Source organism: Pleurodeles waltl, chromosome 11 (assembly GCF_031143425.1).
Source record: "Pleurodeles waltl isolate 20211129_DDA chromosome 11, aPleWal1.hap1.20221129, whole genome shotgun sequence".
Classification (NCBI taxonomy): Eukaryota; Metazoa; Chordata; class Amphibia; order Caudata; family Salamandridae; genus Pleurodeles; species Pleurodeles waltl.
In genome coordinates, this window is record NC_090450.1 from 828,297,646 (window position 1) to 828,325,335 (window position 27,690).

The window sequence follows — 27,690 nt, forward strand, 5'->3', positions numbered from 1 at the left end:
ATGCTGTGCCCAAATCCAGCAGAGTCGACGTCATATGTTGGTTGTACCCAAGAAAAGAAGGGTGTTATTTATCACCCATCATTGTGCTAACACAAGGACTCAGATATGGAGAAACACTGGAATCCCCATTTCATTGTGAGGCACAGACATGTAAATATCATTTTGAGTGGAGAACCAGGACTTGTCAGAAAACCAAAGCAAACCAAATCTGATACAGCAAAGAGATGTGCTATGCTTCCCCCAACATGTCCTGCAATGACCATACATGTAAATATTCATAGAGCAGCTAAAAGAGTAAAGGAATGAGTGCATGAAACACGGCTACATTTTGCCGCTGCTGCATCTAAGAGTACCACAATAGGAAACAGTAAATCTTCAGTGGTAACTATTTGAGGACTGTAGTCTGAGGCGCTCATTCCACGTGTCATGTTAATCTAAATAAGAGTGCAAACAGGAGTTTGTGCTCTAGCCGCTATTGTCAGGGGTGCACAAACTTCACGGAAATCCTGCATTTGTCCATTCACCCACGTCGCCAAGAAAATCCTTCCGAAATTTGTGTGCAGAAACTTACGATTCTGGGTTTTTCAGCTTATAAAGGGAGCGAAATGGTACTTTTCCCTTCCCCGGGGACACTTTACTTGAATACATAGTCCGCCCCTCACAGGGTGATTCAGAGGGCAGGGATAGGAAGCGTGGATCCTGTAGGGCTAGTTGTCTGGCGCATATTTAGGTAAGGTTGTGCCTTCCACTTCCAGTATCTAGAGTTGTAACTCCCCCATCACATAGATAAGTTTAAAAAAATGGAGCCCGGACAGGTGTGAAGTAGGGCAACGTGTTGTTGCCTGTGAGTGATTTTAAGGTCTTTCTGGTCCCAGAAAGAGCTCAACGCCAGAACAGAAACTCGGGGAGCAGCGTTTTGTGCGATTGGTTAAGGGTGTGCACCTCAATTCACAACTCCTGTAATTGTTATACTTTTAGGAATCATATGTAATCCTCTGCAGCCATGTTCAGGGTTTTCTTTAAATAATAGCCGTAGGACATCGAGCAGTTTTCTCTAGTAATGCCTGCGTCACCGCAGGCCAGATTACATTATTGAAGGGGCAGCGCCGGGACAGGCTTTACTCGTCTCGGCTCATTGACATTACCTGTGCACAAACGTCACCGTGTTCCTGTCGGACATAGAGATGACACGGACCGGTACAGGGCTCAGTGCATGGCAGCAGGTAAATACAACAGAGTTTCTCTAGCACTGCGAGGGTATAGTTTTTTATTTTATTTATTTATCTATATAGCGGCGCATCAAATCTCCATCCCTTTGTTTCCCTTTCACCTTGGAGCCCGGTGCGTGTAATCTAATTACCAGGTAACTGGTTTTCAAGTACAGTGGCCTGTTTGGTTCAATAATAACACATTTATATAGAAGGTTAATGAAACGAATTTTCTCTCCATCCAATTCATTAGGAATGACTCCACAATCAAGGCGTGCTAATGTAAAAGAAATTAAATATTCATGTTCATAAATTTTCCATGTCATTTCTGATTTCCCCTAATCTCTGCCTCTCTGGGCTAGTGTCTGCCAAGGCTTGGAGGGCCAAATGAAAGCTACCTTGGCTATTAATCGCGAGCTGTCCTGTTTCTGTGCAGAGAGGGACGCAGATGTGTCTGCCCGCCTAATGTAGCTTGAACACACTGTAGGTTAGAGGCCCGTTTGTGGCGACTGGTCTGCACAGATGTAACCATAGCCAGAAAAATGGGAATAATGATTTAGAAAAAGGGACTGTATGTTTTGATTATCGAACGGCCTTTTCTGCCTCATAATGTGCCGTTTTATTTGTTACGCTTAAGACTGCTCAGTGGTCTAATGCACCTGCTGTCGAAACCTATTTTATTCTATAACCTGAAGTCCCAGCTGCAAATCCTTGAAGGCCCTCTCAACCTTTCAACGTGTTGTGGAGAGTAACATGGGTTTTATCTTTAGTAGGCAGAAGACAGGCCCTTGGAATAATGCACCTTTTGCAGTAACCATCTGTAACCTGAAAGCCACAAGTTTGAATCCGGATGATCTATTAAGGATTTATCCTTCCAATGTGGATAAAATAAGTGCAACTGAATTGGGTTATAGAGGAACGAATTATTAAAATACTTTGAGATTTTTGTAGTGATTATATATATTATATATATATATATGTATATATATATATATATATTTCAGATATAGTGTTTACGAAGCCAACCACCCTGCTTTATCATCCAAAACATATAAAGGTATGATGGTGGCTTCTATAACACTATTTTATCAGTGTTATGGTACAAATCACTAATACCTAAATTTCCATGATTCTGGCATGAATAGGGGTGAGCCCAAGAGGAGAAGAAAGACTAATCCTATTTGGAAGCAGAAGCCTCAGTCATATATTGCGACATGCTTAATCATAGCCAACCTCTGCCCACCCTGGTTGGACAATACCACCAGGGCAAACTCGACCTCCTGGTAATCTGATGGAGTGAATTCTGAAATAATTTCCTGGACAAAACAGTGGAATCCAGATAAAGCTAAAAGTACCTAGAGTTAAATGGGTTTTCATGTTTGTTAGTGGTGACCTCTCGTGCATCTAAAACTAACTGCATGATGGAATGAAAGCACAATGACACAGAGTATCGTTTTATTGCCAACATGTTTTTGCCCTATTTTAAGTCACCTATATCGGTCGGGGGCATTTGTCAGGGCTAAGGATCCCTAAAGACCTAGACTAACAAATAATCATTGTAAAAAGCTAAAACCATGCGCTAGCAGAACCTGAGTGGATCCTACCTGGTCTTAGTGCTGGTAACCCAAGGGGTTAGCCATCATGCAGTCTGGAGAGCGATGATATCGTCTGTAGTCTTGGGCTTACCTCTTACCACACCAGAATCTGAGGAATTTAGGTACCGTGATTTGTACCATAACACTGATAAAAACACTGATAAAAATAACATTGTAGAAGCCACCACATATTTATATGTTTTCGGTCTTTACTTTGGGAGGACATGTGGTGGCATACACTGCCCCTCCTCTTTGTGTTTCGAGTTATCACTTTATCATGAATTAAAAATGCTGTTGGTTATTGTGGTCAGGTGGACAGGCTATGTTGACATGTTGTCAATAACATACAAACAATATCCAAACTATTCACTGAGGAGCACATCATGGTATGCGGTAGTTCTGGCTCTTCAAATACTACGTTTACAATATGGACATTGTCGCATGACCTTTCATCCAATGGTTGCTTTCATGGATTTGCGTGTGCCTCACACTTATGTCAATATAACTGACTGAGTTATTTAGCAATATGTTCACATTTTGCTATTAGGATTATTTGGCATGTTTTTGGGCAATCGCTTGACTGCATGTAATGAGATGTGAATCACAAATGAGCAAATGTATACATTGATATAAGGGTGTAGGTAAATCCCTGGGTGATGCTTCCTGTTTCTCCGGTGTGTAGAGCATTTTGCCCATCACTGGTCATGTCTTGCACATGCTGCTTCTTACTTGAGACATAATCAAGAGACACCATCACTGAAAAGCAAACCTGCAGAATCTTCTTTAGGACAGAAGTCAATCCAGTGTGGCTGAGTGGCCATTGCTTGGGGTTGCATTTGTTATGCTTGTATTACACTGGTGAAATTAAGCCAAATAAAATCAATCAGTTCATACATCCAACTGAAATCCCTCACCAAACTTGATGTGTCTTTTCAAAAGTATATGTATAAAATGAACAGTTTGTTTTATGTTGAAAAATTATTTGTGATGGTGTAGTACAGTCTTAATTCAGATGAATGGGATATGCTAATGTTACTTTTTTGCCTCTTTTCTCTAGGCATACTTCCGACAGGGCATTGCCCTCCAGTACCTCGGGCGCCATGCAGATGCACTGGCAGCGTTTGCATCGGGGCTGGCCCAGGATCCCAAGAGTTTGCAGCTTTTGGTTGGAATGGTGGAAGCTGCCATGAAGTCACCCATGCGAGGTAAGCTTTCGGAACTAACCTTGTTGCAAACAGTAGAGTATGCAGACCGTGCGACTGTGAGAATTTGCATTGGTCAGAAAAGGTGGTCTATCCATATCTCTGGACTTAATTGCACCCAAAAAAGAAACAACCAGGGAGAATGGAAAGTGCTGAGAAAATCTTGGTTTCTATACGCAGAGGGCTAAATTGTTCTCTATTGGGCCTATGTCCAAAGGTGAATCATGCCGTGAGGAAGTTGTGAAGATCAGTCTGATATGCTGATGTGTAGGTGGCCAGAAGGCACTAAATTACACTGCACTTAGCCTAACAAGGTATCTTGTTAGCCCAACCACTGCTTGGCTCCAAATGAAAGGAGAAATACTATCTTAAAATTGATAGTGCTTTTTCTCGCCCAGCCCCACTTAGCCCTGATATCCAAGAAAGGCGAAACTATTTTTTGAATAGCGGGTGTGGACGTTATGTTTTTTCTGGTATTTATTCTGAAATTAAGATACAAAACTATATCTACTGTATTGGTGTCGTGGGTGGTGGAAAACCTGCTCTTGCTGGGGTGATGTTGCTTCAGATAAATGATGATCCTCTGCCTGGCAAACATGGCTGCCAGATGGTTGTGTTTGTCAACAATTGAGAAGTGTTTTCTCCTCCCAGAGCACAAGACAAATAAAAAGTGCCCCCCAGGAAGGCTGAGGGAGAAGTCGATTGAACAGCTCAGTGTAACCCATGTTGGTTTTTGGTAGTATTTAAATTGAATACGTAATTCATGTAAATTGGGCCCCAAATTCATCCACACAAAAACATTAGGGTACAGGCTTAATAAATTAAGCACTGCACGTTAAAAGATACACAGAGGTTTTCTTCCCCATTGTGAATTTTATAAAGAATGCAACAAGCTCTTATTTTTCTATTTTCCTTTGTCTGGGTAAGCCTTAAGCATGCATGGAATTGGCAATAGATTGTGTCCCTTTCCTCTTACTGAAAAGGTCAGCTAGGGTTCTTCAACAAATCATTGTTCTTTTGGGAGCTATTGGCCTGCATCAGAGATTCCACAATAAATCACCATTTCTGACCTTGACTGCCTTTTCTGAGATCCCATAAAAAATAAAGTAAATATCAAGAGAATGACTACTACTCAATATGACTATCGTAATATTAAATGTGTATTTTTGTAATCATGCAGAAAAATGTCCATGGACCATATTTGGACAAAAAATAGCTGCACTTTGTTTCTAACAGTTTGATTAGCATATTCTTTTACTATGTCTTTTAACCTCTTTCTTCCATTTCAGTTTCTGCCTCCCTTTTTATTTAAACAATTTTTGCCTCTTAACATTGGTGCTCTTATTCTAAACACATTTTTATTGGGGGTAAAGGAAGGGAGACAGATACCGTTGTCAAAAGGCATTTTAAGTCACAGAGGGCATCACTACGAGTTCGGCGAATGGTTTAGACCGTCCGCTGAACTTCCGACAGGGAGGTTGCTTCCATACTGACCTCCTCCCTGCCAGGCTCATTAAGAGTGTCCGCCTAGGTCAGCAGGCGGAAACCTGAGTTTCTGCCTGCTGGCCTAGTGGAAAACAGCCTACAACATTGTCTCCGGCTCATAATCAAGCTGGAGGCAATGCTATAGGATGCTGTGTTCACTGTCTGCAAAGCAGACAGTGAACAGTGCAATGGTGCTAGCCAGGGGGGACCTGCACTGCCCATGCCAAGTGCATGGGCAGTGCAGGGGTCCCCCTGGGCCCCCCTTCGCCTGTTCTTTGCCACCCGCACTGCCATGAAATGGCTGGCAGAGAACAAGATCATAATCCAGAGGGCATCACTGCCATGGTGGATTAGGACCGCCACAACCACCAGACTGCCGCGATCCCTGATCCTGGGAGAGCTGGTGGTCCGACCACAGCTTGACCAACATGGTAGTAATATGGCGCTCGGACCTCCTCATTGGCAGTGGTCCGACCACCATCTGTGAGTTGGCGGTCAAGTAACAACATGGCCACACTCATAATGAGGCCCATAGTGTTAATCTTTGATGGTCAGACACATCCTTGGCGGTCAGTGTATAGACCCTTGGTCGGTGAATGGTTCCTCATAAATCAAATGGTCTTGCTCAGCAGATTATTTGCATGTAGGAACTTACATTTGAACTCTGAATACTTGCCCATGAGCGGTGTAAACTAGCTTAAGTACTGAACTTAAGCGGAGGAGCACAGCTGGATTAACCCTATAGGATAAATACATATTCTAAACTAAAACTATAACTTTAAAAAAGGTTAAGTGTTTATAAGAAATAGATGCTTTCATATAAAATTAAATTGAACTAGGACCAGACTTCAAGGTGTGGCCGAAGTTGATGAATGGTGACCGATCATTACTGGTTAATGTTATAAAAAATGATTTCAAAATGGAATGTGGGCTGTTGTTTTTATTTCAGCAACTGGGGTTCTCTGGGAGACTGATACGATGTCACTCATGTAGGTCTCAATGATTCGTGGATTTTACCATTAGAATATTTTTATTTTATTGGCAAGAGCGACATTTAATCCACTGGCAGGTTCCGGGTGTGATTTACAGGGCATTGTTTTCGATGGGCTCGTCCTGACATCTCTAAATAGTGAAAGGTAATCCCACTTCCCACCAATCCCATTTTAGTGGTTTAGATTGGTGGTTAGTTACTTTTTCTAGCAACACACTGAGACTCTTCCTCCTGTTGCCCTCTCTCCCTGTCACTTACTTCCTTCTAGGCCTGTAGGGGCTCCTAAAATAGAGATGTGTGCTTTTACCATGACCTATTGACAAACCCCACAGTGAAATGCTGTAGAGATGAGTTTCCGTTTTTATGAAGGCCCAGGTTCCTCCCCTGCTCCAACTGCAGTTTACACGGTGTAAAGTGTTTACATATTAGCCTGTCCCACATGGGGAGTTACAGTGAAGCTCCTTTCTCATCACTGTGCACTTCCATGCTTTACCCTGGGCAGATATCCTAAAGTTAAACTTGGGCTGAGGGAGAGTCCACCATTGCAATGAAATGTGGAAGAAAGGCTTCTGATAAACGGACCCATTACATTAACGTGTCCCAGACTGGTGCCTCCTTTGCCAGTACTGATGCTCTCTTTGGCCTGTCTTATGGGTTTTTGCATATAATTATTATTCATCTGTTCTTCTTTCCAGCAGGACGTTGTTCATCCTACAGCTGGGTTCAAGTTGATGTCGTTCGTAGCATCATCTTCCTGCTGTTCTTTCTTTACCTCCCTAGTCCCTGCTTTTAGTATGATGGAGGCTCGTAGCATATCCTGTTTTGGCAAAGAGTATAGCTGTTAGGCCTATTATTTCAGTCAGGCAAACATTACCCAATCCACTGCTTTAGTCAGGTTTCAATCATTGGGCCGAGATTTGAACCCACATATCTGGTTATGCATTGCACAATTTAGCCACTGGACTGGTACTGGCTTACCTATCCCTTTTAAAACCAAATTACAGTGCTTTTTGTTGACATCTATTAGGAGCTAAATAGTGCACTTTCTTGCAAATATATTTATTTATTTATAACATTTATCGAGCGCACTGCCAGCAAACTGGTATCCTGACACTATAGCACTACAGGGGGAGACAGAAATACTATGGCTAGAAAAGTGCAATCAGTTCTATCTGAGGCTCAACTTAATCAGGAAAAAGCTTTGTTTTTAAGGCCTTCCTGAAATGGAAAAAGTTGGTCAAAGATCTAAGAGAGTCTGGAAGATGATTCCAGAGTTGAGTTGCTCCACTCATAAAAACCCATCCACCTTGTCTGGCTTTTCTGAATTTAGCCACATAAACAAGATTGGCTGAGGAGGAGTGAAGACTCCTGTCTGAGTATCTTTTTTATCCTCTTTTGATGGGGAACTGAGCTCAACCCATGAAGAGATTTAAGACCAATACAAAGGGATTTGAAAGTGATCCTTTGTCTTAAAGGCAGCCAGTGCAAATCCTTCAATGCCAATGAGGCAGATGCACTTCTAGGTCTATTCAAGGCTAATTTAGCGGCCACAGCCTGCACTCTATATAACCGATTAAGTAGGCATTCAAGAGCTCCAAGCTGAAGAGCACTGGAATGGTCTAGCCTACTTAAAATTACTGTACAAACTACCAGTGCTTTGACAGAGAAAAGGCAGTAATGGAATAATTTCTCGTAGAGCTCTAAGTAGAAAGAAACAGGAACTTACATGTTCACATGATATTCTAAACTTAATTTCTTATCAAAGCAACATCCAGATTTCGGACTGCATCTGATGGTACAATGATCCTTCAGTCTATACTGGCCAGAAGTTAGGGAGAAGCATGGCTGGGGCCCTATTTGCTGGACAGCATAAAAACTCTGTACTGTCCCCATTCAGCTTCAAAGAATTAGAGTTTAGCTATCCAATGATGTCTTTAATACTGTCATGTAAAGCACTAACTGTCATCTGCTGGTTTTCTTTCAACAACAGAATAAGTTGGTTGTCGTAATTAATAGGGCTGACATTATGGGATTTGATAAGTGAAATCAGAGGACTCATAGATATTAAAAAGAATCGGACTGAATGACGAGCCTTGTAGAACGCCCTATTTAATGATTCTAAAATCAGAGCGAATCGGGGGAGGGCCATAGCCTGACACTTATCTGACAGGTAAGAGAGGAACGAGTTCATTACTGCACCGCCCACTCCAATCAAAGCAAGCCAGGACAGGAGCATATTATGACTGACCATATTGAATGCAGCAGACGGGTCTAATAAAATTAGTACCACATATTGACCATTATCTACCTGCATTCTAAGTTCATCCATGGTGGATTCAGTCCCATGGCCTGGCTAAAAGCCAAATTGCTCCGCTTGATGAAGATCATTCACTTCTGAGTACTGAGACAATGTCTTACTTACGAATCTTTCCAGGACTTTAACAGGATACAGTAGGAGAGATTCACCTGTAATTAATTATAATTGTAGGGTCCAGCAAAGGCCTTTTAAGGATGGGAGTGACTATGTCCTTTTTCCAGGTTGGGGGAACAGTACCTAACTGCAGAGGTTTTATCCATTTTTTCCTCAAAGAATACCACAAGATCATCACAGAGAGCCTGTGAAAGATGCATTTGCTTGATTCAGACATTCTGGATTAGATATTTCTCGCATAGTGTTGAACACCTTTTTTGCGCTATTGGGCACAGTCAAAATAACGTTGGCGTAGTGTTCTGCCTTAGCCTTGGCAGTTTCATCTTTTACTCCCGCAGGGCATCCTTTAGGACTTTTTCGTCCTCTTCCTTCGAGGCAATGCACCATCTTCTTTCAGCTTTTTTACAAGCTTGTTTTAGAATTTTAAGTGAGGCGCTGTACCAAGAGGCGGAGGGTCTCTGAGAGGCTTTTAGTTCCTCAATTAGGATAACTGAATCTAAAGTTTCCAAGATGCGATTCTCCAGAGCCGAATAGTTTCCATCGACCGTTCTGCCATTATCAATGGAAGGAGGCAACTTAAAGCGAGGTTTGTCCTGGGTCAGTTTGTTAAATTTATTCCAAGCTCTACTGAGCCGCCAACTAGCCATGCTTGACTTAAGGATACCAGGCTCTCTACCCTGAAGCTTAAAGGCCACTAAGGTGTGGTCTGTCCAACGAAGGGGTAACATGTTGCACATAATTGGCAGATCTTTTATGGAAAAAAAATCAGTCTATCTGATAGGACAGGCCCGATCACAAATCACATTTTAAATCAGCCTGACTCAACAAGTCTTTGGAAACAAGTTTAGTCAACGCCAGTAGGTGTGGCATCAGCAAGTTGACGTTATGGTTACATTCTTATTTCTGCACGAATATGCCACAAGTTAGTAAGAAGAAAGACCACAAAAAGAAAACATCGAGCCTTGCTTGACTGGCCTACCTCTGCTTGTGGAATTAAAGGTAACAGGAGCGCCATGAAGAATGGGAAGTGAGGAAATTAATGGCCTTTCACACAGTGGTGAAGTATGCAAAGAGTAATTCTTGAGGCAATAGTATAAGTGTTGCAAGACAATTTAGGAGGCTAAGGTTCCTAGCAAACAAAGAACAGTTTCAGGTTTTTTTGGCATAAAAACAACTAAACTGATAGAGACATTTTCAGATGAATGTCCTGTTTTTTAGCAGTTTGAAGCTCAGGAGTTTCTGCACTTCCCCCAATTGGTCTGAAGTTTCCACTATTTGGTAGGCTAAATAACCGCCAGCAATATTTTTTCCATTTTTGCAACATAAATGAATGAAAAAAATCGTCCAAATTTTTGCTGAAAACTAAATCCACAAAACAGTTGTTTGCGACTACTTTATCTCATTCGAAACTCATTTTTGAGCTTTTTGAAAGCAAATCCCTCCAACTTCACTCATCCTTGAAACTTAATCTGGGCTTTAGCGTTATGTTTTAGAAAGAAAATAAAAGAAACCAAAAGCATATTTTCTCTTTTTTTAAACGTAATACTCTTGGAATCACTGTACTGGGAAGGAAACATCAGATAAATAGTCGCAACTCGCAGGAGGGGCAGGTGGGGTGGCACGTGGCAGGGGGGAAAGGATGACAAAAAAATATATGTATATAATTTTTTTTAAAGTACCTTCCTACAATCGACTCACCTATCCATTGTCCACACTGCAGGTATAGGCTCCTGCCCTGCCCTGCAGCCAACCCTAACGCTGCTTTCATGCTGCTGGAAGCATGAAAGCAGCGTTAGGACTGGACGGAGCTCCCAGCCAAGGAGCTCCGAAGCAGAGTGGGAGCATCTGCCTGCTGTCTCCAACTCAGCAACATTGTGCCGGGTTGGAGAGAGCACAGTGCGCCTCTGTGTTTGGCCGTCCTGTGATGGCCAGCCAAACATACATGCGCACTGAGGGGGAGTGCTGTGCCCTGTCATCGCCCGTAGCCCTGCTGCTTTTACGATAAAACCATAATAAATACAGTTTACTATGGTTTTATCATAAAAGTTTTGCAGCTGCTGCTGCTGGTGGGGGGGCAACGAGGAGGATCCGACGCTGCTGATAAATGAATTCCTGATTATTTTTCCAGAGAAGACAGCAGTTTGCAAAAGTGCTGAATAATGTCACTCACAAAAGACACAAAGATGCACCTGGTGCAAACAGGGACAGTGCGCTGTATTAAAAGGAATGAGCTGCCTGAGGGAAGCCCCAAACTCACGCCCCCCTTGAGGCAGCGCATTCAAGTAAAATATGGAGCAACTGTATTAAAGCTGCTCTGTGCAGTACCCTATTTAGCTAGCATGATTCTAATTCTAATTAACATTAATTGGATATTATCGCGGAAAATATTTTAGGCCTTGTGGGTGGAGTCTAAAATGAGAGCACATTGCAGTAGCTTGGCACAATGCGACGTGTACCAGAAACTTGTAGCAGAACACAATGTACAGAGAGGGTAAGCATGGATCATTCACTGCTCCCAGATGCCTGTGGTGGGAACAGAGAAGCCTTAAGGGACTCGAAGAACACATTGAGCAAACACTTTAGTTACAAACATTGTGAATAAACAATGCCCCAAGGGCTGGCTTTCAGATGGTTAGTACTAATAGCATTGCTCTTATCCAGAGCATGGTTTAAGGTGCACCTCGAAGAGCCCGTCTGCACATAAGGCTATGTAAAAAAAACACAAATATTTCAACTACTTCACCCTGATGCTAACAGTAATAAATTGTCTTTTATAAAGATGAATAACCCAGAAGTAGGTAATTCTATACCTCAAATCACTAATGTTGACGGTCATTAGCCACAGATGGTAAATGCTGCAAACTTTAATGAAAACCAAAGAGAAATTAAAAATGCAGCAGCTGGACTCCATAAGATTGGAACTTTACTGGATGGGGGAGTACCGCCTCCTGATAATGAAGGGAAGCAGGCAGTTAGCCGCATATCCATCCCTGGACCACTGCAGGGGCAAACCACAAATGTGGTTATCCGTTTTTTCATATGCTCTATGGAATGTGTCTGGTTACAGCCGGAGTCGAGGCTTGGCCAGGATGGTGTTGGCCTTTTCTAGCGAAAGTAAATAAATAAATGTGTCAATCCAGTTTCTTATGAATCAAGTCAATGTGGGGCATTGATGGTTGACAATTCAAATATATATATATATATATCCTTACACAATATTTCGGTAGTCCATGTTTAGGCTATGCCATTTGGTAGCACAACGTTTTGCCTTATGCGTTATCATTCCTGTAAATGGAAATAATTTATTTCCACACTTATTACTCATTTTGAAATTTTTAACGGATAAACGAAGTAACTGGTTTGTGTCTTCAAAATTAAAGCAAACAATGATGGTTTCACCTAGACTGGTTTTTGGCCAGGTGTTTCGTCATGGAAGGCATTTCATTGGATACATGGGCACCTCGAAGGAAGAGTCTTAATTAGCAAAAATACAATTCCATCTGCTAAACTAACTAGAATGTGATCTTAACTCATCATCTATTTAAAATGAAAACGAACATTCATGCAGGAGGTGTTCGCTCAAGGGTCTAAAAAATTCTAATTGGATTTTCAGTATGCTATAGTTCTTTTAAACTTTGGAAGAGGGTACACTTTGTGCATTGTCCACTATATACGTGTATGAATTATGTAGGATCAAGTACAACCTTTTGCTCATTTTCAGTTAGGAGAATGTTGTGTTTGTTGACAGTAAAGCAATGATGTGGTCCAGATGAGGTTGAAGATATGGTTACTTTGCTGGATACCAAGGAAAGACAAACTTCAAAAGTTTGCTATTGCTATTACTTGGTCACTTCATAATTTGTTGTTCAGATTAAAGATTAAAGTCCCCCACCCCCCCCAAGTGCTGACCACTTTTTTGACTATTTGGGGTAGTTCATGCTTATGCCTCCATAACGTTTTGTACACATAAGATATAAACATCAAATGTGTGTCCTTTTTTCCCAACATTGTAGGGATTCTGGAGGTGCCCATGGTTTGTTGATTCCCCTGAAGCGGACTGAGAAAGTAGGCAAAATATAGCAACATTTTATTTTTTGAAACAAATAGGAAATAAGTGCGCCAGATAAAAGTGTCTTTTTTCCCTAAAAATGACATCCATGAGTGGTTTGCTGTACTAAAGTCACCATCTTCCCAGCTTTCTGTAACATGCAGAGCTGAATCAGAAATCCTAATTTTTATACTACAATGTGTGCATTTTTCTAAGAGGTAGCCTATTTCCCCTATTTTCTGTGCTTGAACCTACTTCCAGTTTGTGTAGAAACCGGTTTAAAACCCATGGGTGATCCAAAAAAGCAATAGATTTCTGAAAAGTAGACCAAATTCTGCAAAAGGTCATATGTGTAGATCCCTCAAGATGTTCCCAAGGAAAATAACTGTTAAAAAAAGAAATATTGAAAATGACTAGGAAAAAACTGGCATTTGTGACAACATTTTCAACTGTAACTTTCTGTCACGATGGCAGATTGATAAAATAAATATTCTGTTACATCTGGTAGATGCTTCTGGTTGTAGGGATATATAGAGTTTGTAGGTTCTCCCAGAACTCACCCTACTCAGAGCAAACAAGTAAGCTGCACCACACAAAGGCTTTTCATTGAGTACCAAGTATAGACCAATTCTTATAGTGAAACAGGCAGAATGAAAAATGGGTATCATGGAAACTTATGTTTTTCTGAAATGTGCACAAAATATAGAGTTTAGGAGCAGTGGTTATTTCTACATCTCTAAATGTGTAAGTACCCATACTAGCGTATGATTTGGAGTGTATTTTTCAAAATGAGCTCTTTCTTATTCACTGGCTTACATGTGAAAGACACAAATGCAATCAAATTCAATTGGTAATAACAAATGTTCTACTCTTCTATGGTTCTACAAGTCTTCTGATAAAAAATAGTACCTGACTTGTGTGGGAAGGCCTAGTGCAGGAAACAGCTGAAACCAACTTGGACGCAGCACATTTTCCCACCCAAAATGGACCCTCTTTTTCCGATAAGTGTAGCTCTAGGTTTTGGACCCTACCTCAGCCAGCACCAAGGGAAACTTAGCCAACCTGTACATGTTTGAAAACTAGACACCTATGGGTATTCAGGGTGGTCTGACTTGTGTGGCTCTTACCACATTTGTTTACCCAGAATCCCTTGCAAACCTAAAACTTTGACTAAAAACACATTTTCTCACGTTTCCGTGATTGAAAGTTTTGAAATCCGCGGGGAGCCACAAACTTCCTTCACCTGGCATTCCCCCAAATCTCCCAATAAAAGTGGTACTTCACTTGTGTCTGTAGACCTAGTTCTTACGACAGGAAATTGGCCAAAATGCAACATGAATGCAGCACATTTTTCCACCCAAAACTGATCCTCTTTTTCCGATATGGGTAGTTCTAGATTTTGGACCCCAGCTCAGCCGGCACATAGGGAAACCTAACCAACCTGCACATTTTTGAAAACTTGACCCCGAGGGGTGTCCAAGCTGGCCTGACTTGCATGGCTCTTACCACATTCTTTTACACTGAATCCCTTGCAAACCTAAAACTTTGACTAAAAAAAAACTCATTTTTCTCACATTTCTGTGATGGAAAGTTCTGGAATCTGTGGGGAGCCACAAACTTCCTTACACCCAGCATTCCCCCAAGTCTCCTGATAAAAGAGGTACCTACTTGTGTGGGTAGGCTTAGCGCCCGCAACAGGAATCGGCCCAAAACACAACATAGACGCAGCTCATTTTTCCAACGGAAACAGAATCTTTTTCCGATGTGGGTGGTTCTAGATTTTGGACCCTAGCTGTGTCGGCACATAAGGAAACCCAGCCAACCTTTACATTTTTTTAAAATACACACCTAGGGGAATCCAGAATGGCATGTCTTGCATGGATGCCTTTAGGTTTTATTTACCCACAATGCCCTGCAAACCTCCAACTTGACTTGAAATCATGCATTTTCCTTACTTTTATGTGATAGAAACTTCCGAAATAAGAGGAATCCATAAAATACCCAGCATTGCCCCACCTATGTCAATAAAAATGCTGCCCCATTTATGTGGCTGGACCTAGTGCCATGACAGGAACGGATCAAATCAAGCACAGTGGGAGCCCTCGCATGGAGACTCTTATTTACCACGGTTGGATCTGTTCCTGTTGCTTGCACTAGGCCCAGCCCCACAAGTGGGATAGAGTTTTTTATCAGTATTGAATGACTGAATATGGCCAAAAAGAACTCAAGGGGAGCAAAAGCCCTTGCCCAAGGGGCCTCTCTCCCTCCTTGGTGTCGAGTGGTGGATTCCTACTTGGAGATCGCCCTCCTATGGTGATCCCCAAGCAAGGATCAACTAGGGAGGGAACCATTTGAAAGGGGAGATTCCTCCCTTTCCATAGATACCTCTTCCATTTGCCATGATGCTCAGGGGGCTAAGATAACCCCCGTTAGCAATGAGGCAGAGGAAGTGAAATGAGATGATCAGCTCATTTCAATTTCATTTTCGTTGAAATTACATCAGCGTGCAGCACACGCTGATCGTCATTTCACTGAAAACAAAGAAACAGCATTGGGAGCTAGGGAAGCTCTCCCCTGGCTCCCTAGACTGTTTCTTTATGCAGGAAATCCCTCTGGTGCGCTCACCAGAGGGATTTCCAGTGCCGTGTGCACGGACAGGCGGGAGTCGCCTGACACACATGAACACTGTGGAGTCAGACAGCTCCCGGCTGTCTGACGCACCAAAGAAGTTAAACTAGTGCAGGAAAGAAGATACATATATTTTAGTGTGGTGAGGAAAATAGTATGTATGTTGAGGAAAGATCAGCATAAAAACTAATAATCTTTATTTGCAGATTCAGTATCAATGAAAATCTACAAAGACTCATAAACGCATCTTGCACGGAGCACACTAAGCCTGCATGGTAATACGTACCTTGCATACCTTTCCTGTAATTAAGGATTATGGCCCACTGCCAAAGGCAGTAGAGGTTGTTAAAGGTCCGAACTGCAGGTGAGGAACTATGCAGAGGGTGATTGTAACTCAGGCCTCTAATTTGGGTTCAGGCCTTAGTAACCATTATTACCTAGAGCAAAAGGGCTATAATGCCATTAGAGCATTCCACCCACTGAGAGACAAACATTGGAAGATTAGAGCAGAAAGTCTGCACCAGCCTTTATTGGCTGTTATTGGCCCTGAGACACTCCATTGTCTGCAATGGAGTACTCAGCATTTCAATGTTCTAATATAGCCTTAGAACCCGCCGTAGTGGGCTCTACCGGCTATTAAAGGCCCGCTCCCGCATTAAATGCCAGAGCCGAAGGCTAGGGCATTTAACAAGGTTAAGGGCCTTTAATAGCCGGTAGAGCCCGCTACGGCGGGTTCTAAGGCTATTAGAACATTCTGCCACTCAGGGCAGAATGTTCTATTCAAAAAAACAAATTGCTCACGGAGCCCGAGGGGATTCAAATCCCCTCGGGCTCCGTGAGGCTTTGTTCACAGCTGCTGCTGTGAACAAAGCGAACATTGGAATGTTGGCGCTGCGGGCTTTTACCGGCCAGTAAAAGCCCGCAGCACTCCATTGTTTTCAATGGAGTTGCCAACTTCCAATGTTCTAATGTCCAATAAAAGATTGTAATGCTCGTAGGTTTGTTGATACTGCTGTCACATTCGATACCCAAATCTACAGGCTCTTCATCCTTTCTTTAACATTTGTGTTGTTTTTCAGGGGGTTGGGGGAAGCAAAGGCTGTGGTAATGAGAAGTGAGAGGAGACATCTCCCTTTCTCCCGCCTTCCCCTTCTTCCTTTTTCTTGTGGTCCTAGTGTCACTACCACGCAGTAGGAGCTGCTGGAGGATGTAGTGGGAAGCCTCCACAGTCATTCAGTCACTGTGCAGCAGCCAACCCGCAGGAGCAAAGAGCTCTTTCACTGCAAGGTGTGGGAGAAGGGTTGCAGACACTTCACCCTTGACAGTTTGCAGATCCGGCTGTCACTGAATGACAATTGTTGTTTGATGAGGTGCTTGCCAGCAACATTGCCATTTATTGTCAGTGTTAGCTGTCCAAGTAGAGCAGGCTTAGGGTATTTCATAACCCCTGTGGCTCCAAATGAAGATGTTGTTTATTGTGTCATTTTGTCCTTGAAAGGTGGAATTTTCTTATAGCACTGCAGGGTCCTACACAAACATTAACCATCTGCTCCCTCAGGCCGATAATGCTGCTGTGTCATTTATTGGTCATTATAGCCAGTTTTAGTAAGCTGGAATGAGATTCTACATGCACTCCCCCATCTCTTCCCCATTGGAGTCTGATTTGAGGGAGAATGTTATCCAGGGCATAGTCTTGGAGGCCTTACCGTGCACTTTGAGAGTGACAAGTGATGGTTCACCAGCAGTTCTGGATCTGAACCAGTTGTTTGTCTAAGCACCAGATGTAAACCCTTTTTCATGGTCCATATTTACTCAGTCTACACCTGACATAAGATTCCTGTCAGCCACTCAGTAAGTAAAATGGGCGATTAACTACAGATATGGACATTCATGTATTTCTGATAAATCGAACTACAAAATGGCTAAGCTCATTCTGGGGAAATTCAGGATCAATCAGTGTCACACTGAAGCCAATGCAAAAAGATGTCTTCAAATAATTCTGCCTAAATATAGGGCCAAATCTAGTAAGCCCTTTTTGAGTTTTGAGTTTGTAAACCTTATGATTCACAAAATCATAGGAATTGCAACCTCAAAAGGTTAATTGCTAATGTGCAAAACTCATTTTATGGGTCACAAAAGTGTCAATACCGAAGTTCACTTTGAAAGGGGCACAAAGGGAACGTTACTTCCACGTTGCTATTCAGAGTTGAATGTATCAGTGGTTTCTGATTGCAGTTTCAGTCGGCAACCATTGACCAGTTACGACTTCTCCACTGTGTCTGATTCACAAAGGGAAAAGGGTCCCTTTGATAGTCAGATTAGGAGATTGGGAAATTGGGGGTAGTAGGAAGTGATCCAGAGGATCACTGCCTGCTCCCCCTGAAGTTTAAAAAAAAAAAAGAAAAAAACTTTTTTTTAAGCAGCACCAGTTTCTTATTGAAGCAGAGGCTTCTTTAAACAAGCATTTGCAATGCAATGGGTCTTGCATTTACTCGAGTTAAAGCTATTAGCGTTGTAAACTCCTAACCAGACTTTTCTTGCCACATAAATTGAAAAGTAAAACAGTTTCAAATAAGCGAGCCCACTGCTGTCATGAGTGTAAAGCAAACACAGAAAAGGAAACAGAAGTTCACTTGCCATGAAACGTATCGGCAAAAGTGCAATTAACGATGTAACCGGCAAAAATGCAATTATCGGTGTAACCGGCAAAAGTGCAAATATTAATGTAACAGGGTTGATGTCATGCAAAGCGCACCACTACTGCCAGTGAGATCACGCTGCCTACAAAATATAGAGAAAAATAGTGCACAAACCATACAGAAAACATGGAGCCTTGTATGTTTTCAGTAGTTGGCCGATGCGCTCGAGGTGGGCTAAACACCGGAAAAGGCCTGACATATGCATGCCTTTCACTTTTTAAATCAAGCTAATTTTAAAAGGCAAGCCCACGAACAAATCAAACTGATGGGCTTGACATGGGTGTGGTTAAAAGCCCACAGAGAGATTACACTAGGGTCAGAGCCCTTTGCACTCAACCCTGAAAAGAGTTTGCATTTTGGAAGGCAGTCACAGGGATGGTGGGCTGCTGTGCACTGTTGTTCATGGCTTCAAGCCAAAAAAGCACCAGCATCTTGAATAAAGTTTTTCGCTTTTCAATGATATTTGATGAAAGAGGAGCAAATCACATATTAATAATGTTGACCCTCTTATGTCCTCATCAGAGACCCCCTAAAAATTTGGGTGGGGTTACTATGCAAAAAAAAGTGCGGTGATTAGATTTGGGATCTAAAATAATGGTACATTTTGATAACACAATATTTGGGAAACATCTTGCAAGGCATTACAGATGCTATTACATTTTGTGCCAGCTGTTCTGCCTGGTAGAGGACAACGTGTTAATATTACTGGGAACAACCCCTGGGCGGAGTAGGAAGACCGCCATCTGTCTGCCTTGAAAGAAAACGGCCGCGCTCATCTAACATGGCCCACTCAGTCAGTAGCATTGAGCACCACTTTCAGCATTACTGCTAAATATCACTGAACTTTACTGACAAAAACGCTGGCATACAGTATTAATAAAATTAAATTATGATGCTGCTTCTCATCCACAGCATCGATGCATTTCTTGTCCAGCCACTATATAACACTTACAGATATCTACCCGGATATCCTGTCACTCAGTTATTCTTGACATGGTTTGAATACGGCAGTGTTTATAGCAGTAGTAAAAATCAGCGTGTTGCTAAATCTGGAACCAATCAGCAATGAAAAAAACACATTCCTAAAATACCATGAATGAACACTGGGAGACTGCAACACATTTCTTTAATTGAATTCCTATTTTGGTAGTGAGGGCGCACAAATAAGATGTATTCATTCACAATAAGTTAGTAAATCGGTTCCATACTTCTGCTTTCCTAAATACTTGTGTGGTTATGGATCTGAGAGGCTTGTACAGGCAGTAATAACCCACCTCATATATTTGTTTTCACGTGCAAGCAAATGTAAGAAGCGCAGTGTCTGAAAACTTTTGTAGGACGTATATTTATGTCCTGTAAAACATGTGTTTTGCTGAATACAACATTTTTAGGCAGAGCTCACAAGCGCTTTGACCTGTTGTAAGTATTGTGGGCTTTTAATCACACCCACCGAACGCCCATCATTTTCACTTGTTCCTAAGCTTGCCTTTCAGAAATTCTTTGTTGTCATTGGTAAATGCTTTGCATATGTCCCATCTTGAGGCGGTTTTGTTACCACCATGCAGACGCCCCTGTTACATGGCTAATTGCACGATTGCCGCTACATTTGACTTCGAGCGAACGCCTTTTTTTTGTGTCCTTCCTTCGCACTCATGCTCATGGCAGCCATGACGCTTTGAATCGGCTCTCTTATGTAAACTGTTTTACTTTTAATTTTCAATTTAAGTGGCATGAAAAGTCCAGTTAGGAATTTACAATGCTAATAGCTCTAACTCGAGCAAACGCAAGACCCATTGCATTGCAAGTTCTTGTTCTTATTTGGTTACAAGCAGTGCTTAATTTTAGTGGACAGTTTTCAGTGATCGACACCAGCACTTAACTCTCAACACTAGCACTATAGAAAGTCCACCACTGTCTGTTTACATTTTATAAGATATAAGACACAACAATAGTGTTTATTAATTGAATATACAGTAAAAATGAATAATACCTGCCACCTGCAGGATTCCTATAGCTTTGGGGGGCCTGAAATAGTCTGAATTGTCACACTTGTAGAAGCGTGAGGGTTAGTAGTTGTGTTGGTATGGCCGTTGATAGTGCTGGCAGGGGCAATTGGTGGTACAGGTTGCAGTGGCCTCCCGAGAAGAGTCCTGAAACTTTGTAATTTTTTTTTTTACAAATTAAGCACTGGTTACATGTGCAAAGGAGAGATCTTAATATACTGTTGCATAATGTCATGTTCTGTCACCTCCATGAGACTGATTGGCACAGTGTTCTTCTGTTCTGTCAGCCCTAATTAAACTTGCTAACAGTTTAGTACCATTTCATGCGACGTTACCTTAAATCAGATTCTCTGACTGTGTACCATAATTTGCGTCCATTCACTCATGATTGATGTTGATAATAGTGTGCCTTAACATTGTGTCCCTCCACACTTGATTACCTTAGGTAACTGTGCACCATCACCCCAGCACTTTCTTTGTCTAATTGATGGTGTGGCACGAGCTTGTGTTTCATGGCATGGATTACATTTGTTGATAGTGGTTGATGAGGTTGTCTCTTGGGAGTATGTTCTGACCATTCTAAATGTTATTGGGTTAGAGGCCTGCTGCACATTGTGCAGTGACCATGTGGCTTGCCACTCTTGACTAATCTTGCTAACAGACTGTGTATGGTGCATTTGTCTTTTACACTAATGATTAGTGTTGCCAAAAGCATGCAATGGCATGCCTTATGCCACTCTTGATAAGTTTAGTAAGCAGTGCAGCATAAAATATATTTTGTCACACTCAATAGACATGAACAAACTTGCTATTTAAACCATTAATTAGTCTTGCTAAATGTGATGCATGATTTTGGTCTAAGTAACTTGATTATCGGACAGTGTGACATGAGCTCATATCCTACCTCCCTCGTCTATCCTTATGAAGGGTGGGACTACTGTGAAAAGAACTAGGCTGATGCATTCAAAATTGTAATGTTTGCAAACACTTCAAATGAGAGTTTGCAACCACAAAAAACATTTTTTGAAATGTACTAAACCCATTTTGTGGATTGGTAAGTATTAGCAATTCCTAAAATGGGTTTAGAGCTGGATAACAAATCATTATCTGGAAGAGGTGTGTTGTAGGCTTCCCTTCCAAACAGCGATTACTCTATATATGTATCAATGTATTAGGACTGAAATAGCAACTGTAAACCATTTAACAGTTCTGACTACCAAGATAGGTTGGTAACTCATTTGCAAAAAGGAGAGGGTCCCCTTTTCCTTTAAGAAAAACTGGCTCATAACATTTTTGAAATATAAATGAATTTTCTTTATTTAAGGGCAATCACAGACACGTGGGTCTGCTGACTCCTGGAGGTCACTTTTCCTTTGATATCCACCAATTGGAGTGAGTCAGAACGTGTGACCTACCTCATGAATATTAACCTGGTAGTTTTTATTTCTGCCCACTCTAATTTAGAATTTGGGACCTGCCCTAGTGGTTCATATATCAGATCCACACTTTTTTCAAAAATACTATGACCAGTGCATTAGTAAATTTGGTCCTAAGTGTCTTCCTGCTTTGTAAAACTTTAATGACAGCATTCCTTAACAATCGTCGTACAACCACAAATGCTACCAGCAAATCATGGCATGACCTTAATTTCTGCTTTCCTCACTCAGATTTAGTAACAACCTGGAAGAGCATTGTATCCTGCCACCTTTGATCAGACGTAATACCAATGTGGCATGACCTTTGAATAAGCTTGTTGATAAAGTAGTGTGGCTCAATTCCTTATCCCTCGACCTGACGTTGCTAGCATGCGATGAACTCACTTCAAAGACTCACACTATGGCTGTTGATGGCATGGCATGACTGTTTTTTGAAACTCAAAATAATAGATAAATTGATGGAGTGGAGTAACCCTGTTTCTAGCGACTCCTTATTAGTCACTTCCATCAATTGTGATAGCACCTCCGATTAGTCTCTCTTACACTATGACCTGAAGTTGTGTCCTGACATCCGAAATAAGGTTTGTTGATAATGTGGTGTGACTATGTACTTTACACCATTGACCTGACTCATTAATAGTGTAGCTTGATCTTTTTTATTAACTCCTGGATTAAATGTGGGGCATGACTTTTCCCCCTCCATTAGCCTCCACATTGGACACGGGAGTACCTTCAGAAAACTCACCAGGAGCGACAGACTACCCTCCGGCTCTTCTACAATCGTTAGTTATTCCTATTTCACGCACATCTTTTGGAACAAGTCCTGCTGCTGATCAGCCGTCTCCAAGAGCAGATGTTTTCATGAGCTTCAGGGATTATGGTGATAGAATTTAAGCAGCCAGGATTTAACTTGGAAATTCAATTAGTTGTTTGAAAGACGGCTGACTGTACACTCTGATGCTAAACCTTCTCTCACATACTCTAATTATTAAACCAGAACGAGGGGTTTGTTCCTACATTCTCTCTAGAGGTTAATGGTGTCATCATAATGTATCAACTGCGTTCGTTAATGACATTGAGAAGCATCCAGTAGTACGAGTGTTGAATTTTAAGGACTTCTGGCACTGACATTAGGGTGGAAAACCATAAAGTGGGTGCAGCATGCAAACAGATAACAATACATGTGCCATTCTAATAGCAACTAGTTTCTATTGGCATAGTCATTTTCTCAAATTTGAATAGACTTTATCATGGGTTTCACACAATGAATCCCCACAAACTAAATACTACACCAAATTTAGGAAATGTTTCATAACATTAAAATTAATGTGGGTGGGTAAGCATAACTTCGGCAATTGATTATACTAGAATTGGTTACTTCTAATTGCTACTCAGAGCAAGTACTGTTGATGGCAAACTCTTGTGGCCATCAATTCTGCAATTTATGGCATGCCAGATATATAGTCTACATAGAAAGTTAATGCTTTCTTGACAATTTCTTGTCTCTTGCCCCTTCACAACCTATTTCCTAATGTGGTGTATCCACATCCTTTTGTCAGTGGCATGATTATTCTCCAAAATCTATGTTTTTGGCATACACTATTTATTGCCAGAGTGATTGGGACATCAGGTACCTGGCTGTTAGTCACTCCTGCAGTAGGGATTGCTTAGCCATACATATGTTGTCATTTGTGCATGTATGCCATACTTATCAGAAAATCGGCCTGTTAATCAGGCCCAATATATTTGCTTTAAAATATGTGAATTCAATACATGCATGCATAAGGGCATACATAGTTGGTGCAAACAAAGTATGTTCGCCTATATTGCTCCGGCACCATATCATTCACAATTTACAGTTGAAAATCTGAATCACTATCAGAAAGTGAAACATGAAAGGTAGTCAGTAATGGTGACTCTTGAATAAAACACCTATATATACATTTATATACAGGTACATATATATATATGTGTGTATGTGTGGGTGTATGTGTATACATATTTTCTGTGTGTATATATATATATATATATATATATATATATATATATTGAATCCAAGTGCTCGAAAATTAGAACACAATCCGCCCAAGAGGGGTGGTGCGAGAACAGGCACGAGCAAGCCGGTAATTCATAAATCACAAAAGAAAAAAAGTTAATACTCACACACTTAGGATTCAAGGAAAAGCAAAATTCTTTTTAATCCAAACACAACGCGTTTTGGCTGGCACAGCAGCCTTGGTCATGTGCGAGTATTAACTTTTTTTCTTTTGTGGTTTTATATATATATATATATATATATATATATATATATATATATATATATATATATATAAAGAGAGAGAGAAAGAGGTAGATAGAGCATTGCTATATACACACATACACACCACATATATATATATATATGTTACCTACTGGCGGGCGCCAGTTTAGTTGTATTTATGACCATGTTTACATAGAAAAAGCTTTCTTTGACTTGCCTATATCTTTGGTGCCATTTGATGAATCTTCACAAAATTTTCCCAAAAAAGTGTGCTGGTGATTCTTGTTTTTACAAATAAACAGGGTAACCCAATATTCTCCCCAGAACTAGGTAATCAAAAGTGTAAAGCACACTATGTTCATGGAGGAATTATTTACATACAAATATTTCAGCGGTAATAAATACTATTAATGTTGTAATTAATCATAAATCAAATTCTATAAATAATTACACCTTCAAACAGCGATTAATTCGTTTCTGGAAAAATTAAGAATTTTAATATATTCACAAATAATATGCTCATCAATATAGTAAAGCAACAAAGAGAATTTATAATGCTTTTGTACCAACGCACTGGTGACTCCTTTAGTCCACAATCCCTTTACATCCAAGGGACAGAAGGAGAGCACCAACCCTCCCCACTCTTCAACCACAAAAGGTTTGAGTCCTATATGCAGTCTTTCAAATAATCCGAAATCACTCCTAATGGAGTCCAGCAGCTCATACGAAGAATTTCTTCATGGAGAGTAGAAGATTGGCGTTTTGGTCTCCCAAGGCTCAAACCGTCCATTAGACCATCCTCAGGACAATGTGTCAAAGTGGATTAAATCACAATGATTGTTGTTTTCAACATCAACTTCCTAGTAAAGCACTGCTTAATCTTTTCCATCTGTTACATCCAACACTAGTCAGTTACTCCAGTATAAAGAAAGGACAATGTAATTTCACCACAGATAAGTAAACTCCCACCGGGATCGAATCAATTATAAAGCTCAATTCTTGTTCTTGTTGCGCACAGAAAGCTTCAGGGTGATCTGCTAGCGGGGGCCAAGAAAAAGGGTGTGTTTCCCATGTTAATTCCCACAGGAGCTTTGAATATGACTACAGCCCGAACCACTGGACAGAATTACACAAAATTTGGCAGAAGACTAGCTTTTGGTAGGCAGATTAGGCTTTTGATTATTTGGTGTAAATCTGTTCAATAGTTGTTGAGAAATTAAAGGAAATCCAAATGTGTATATCTGTGGCCACAATGACTTCGCAAATAATGACAAGCTCGTACAGGGAAATGCAGAGCTCTGATTGGCTCCCAACACTTCAAACCAGGGAGTGTTGGCAGCCATTTTGGGACTCAGCTTCAGCTGAGTCCCTCAACAAAAGATAGAAAATAACAAAAATGGCCAGGGTAGAATCACCCTGACCCCATATTTCTGGTGCTTGGGCCCCAGAGGGAGCCCCTCCCCCAGGGCAAATAAGTATTAAAAAAAAATGACCACAAATTTGCGATGATGTCATGAAGGTGTGGTTAAGATCCCAAGGGCATGTTTCAAATAAAGGAGGGAGGCACATGGGGCCCCTCTCCTTGGCTTATCTCTGCCATAGGGACTGCCACCTTCCCGGAGCTTAGTTGGTATTATATGCGGTGGGCTGCGTGGCCCCCTGCAGCTTTGGGGACCACCACCTTCCTGGAGCTTTATGCTAATTATTTGCAGGGGGGCCAACTGGCCCCCCCTAAAACCCTGGGGACCACCACCTCCAGAAGACTTTATGTTAATTATTAGCAGAGGGGTCAACTGCCCCCCCCCGGAGCCCCAGGGACCGCCACCCCCCAGTGCTTTATGGTAATTCTATGTGGGGGGGGCGTGCAGCACCCCCACGGTCCCGGGGACTGCTACCTCTCTGTGGCTTTAAATAAATGCAATGTAGGGGCTGCTTGGCCCATCGCAGCCACCACCTCCTCGGGGTTGAATTAAAAAAAGATAGGGGGCCCATTGTGGATCCCCCACTCTGGTGACCAGCACCTCCCCAGGGAAATTGAATATTGGAAGGGGCCCGCGCAGCTGCCCTCCAGGAGCCAATGACCTCCCAGGGCCTGCTCCTGCTGTGTCCCGGGGGCCCTCCCCCGGGACATAGCTGTTTGCTCTGACTTGGAAGCTGCCATCAAGTTAGAGCAATCACTCTGCTCACAGTCAGGGAAAGCTGTTAAACAGTTCTCCCTCAATGCAAGCAGAGGTTTCCTCTGTTTCCCTGCCCATGGGCAAGGAAACAGAGGAAACAATTGCTTTTGAAGACAGGGACATGCATCTTTAACAGCTCCCTGTTTGCAAAAGCATTTCTGGAACCCACAGGAGGCGGGGAGCCTAAATGCATCCCCTTGCGGTCCCCAATGCACACAGGGTGCCCTATGGGGAACCCAGGACTGACAACGGGGCTCTGGGGAATGGGGTACCCAAGGCCGTCATCATTGATGTCACTGACCAAGTGATGAGTGATGTAATATGTGAGGTCATGAGCAGTGCATTACAGGGCTGCAAGTTACAGTTAGCTGAGCTAACTATAACTCTCTGAATTTCACTGGTTTTGTACTTGTGAAATGTGAGCCTAACTATAACATCCCAGTAAACTTTGTTTTTTTAGTGAATATATATATATACATATATATATATATATATATATATTATATCCAACTTATATTCGCCAGTAGATAGTTATAGTTAGGATCTCTTGTTTCCCCATAGGGAAAGAGTTTTTTGTTTTCCCATAACTTTGGCATCGTTTGACGAATCCTCACGAACTTTCCAAAATTAATACGCCACTCACTTCAACTGCTGTCTTGAAAGTTTTGGAGTCATCCATCAGGCGGGCCCGAGAAAAAGGGGGGGGTCCCAAAGCACATTTTTCCCTTAGGGTCTTTAGACATAACTACAGTCCGAACCGCTTAATGGAATTATACCAAGCTTGGCAGGAAGCTAGATCTTGGTGTGCAGATCGTGCTTTTTGTTCTTCGGCGTAAGTCTGTTCAGTAGTTTTGAAGTTGTTAAAGAAAAAAGAAATGTATATATCTGGGTGGAGCCTAAGCATAGATTTTATTGTGAGATCTGATTGGCTGTCCGCCCTTCAACCAAGAAGTGCTGGCAGCCATCTTGGGGCGAACATACATGATAGCACCTCACTGAAATGCATTGTAGGAAAAGCCAGTTTTTGAGGATCATAAAAAGGAGAACGTAGAAAGGGTGATAACAGGTTTTAGTTACAATATAAATCCTTTGTTGACAGTACCATACTACGTTTAGGAATTGTGGTGTGTTCTAATGTCATTTAACCCTTGAAAAAAAGCCCTCTGTAGGGATTTTGTGAATCATGTTTGAGAGAAAACTGTTTTCTCATGATTTGGCCATAGAGTTTATGGAAGGTGCTCCAAAAGTTAAAACGAGAGCATATTTTATGTAAATTCACTCTATCTTTCTCTGCCATATGAGAATGAAGTCTGACATTCTCAGTAAAACATGTGCTTCTAGAGGAAGCAGCCTGCCAATTGATTCCCTTGTGTTCTACTGCAGCCTCCCAGAGTTTTCTAAAGAACAACTAGAGCACTAACAGTCTTACTTATGACAAAGATATGGCACACCGGAACCTATCTTGATTGAATCAAACTGGTAAAACTTAAAACATTTAATTTAGAAAGGAACACAATAAGGGAGTTC

General features: G+C 41.6%; 1 protein-coding gene across 3 annotated transcripts in view; it reads left to right on the forward strand.

Annotated features, from left to right (window-relative positions):
• TTC28 (tetratricopeptide repeat domain 28) overlaps positions 1–27,690 on the forward strand; it is a 1,605,451-nt gene that overhangs the window by 858,394 nt on the left and 719,367 nt on the right. For all 3 annotated transcript variants that reach the window (XM_069214676.1, XM_069214678.1, XM_069214677.1), the window contains one exon: positions 3,861–4,008. In XM_069214676.1, coding sequence (XP_069070777.1) covers positions 3,861–4,008 — 148 coding nt within the window. The remainder of the gene's footprint in view (positions 1–3,860; positions 4,009–27,690) is intronic.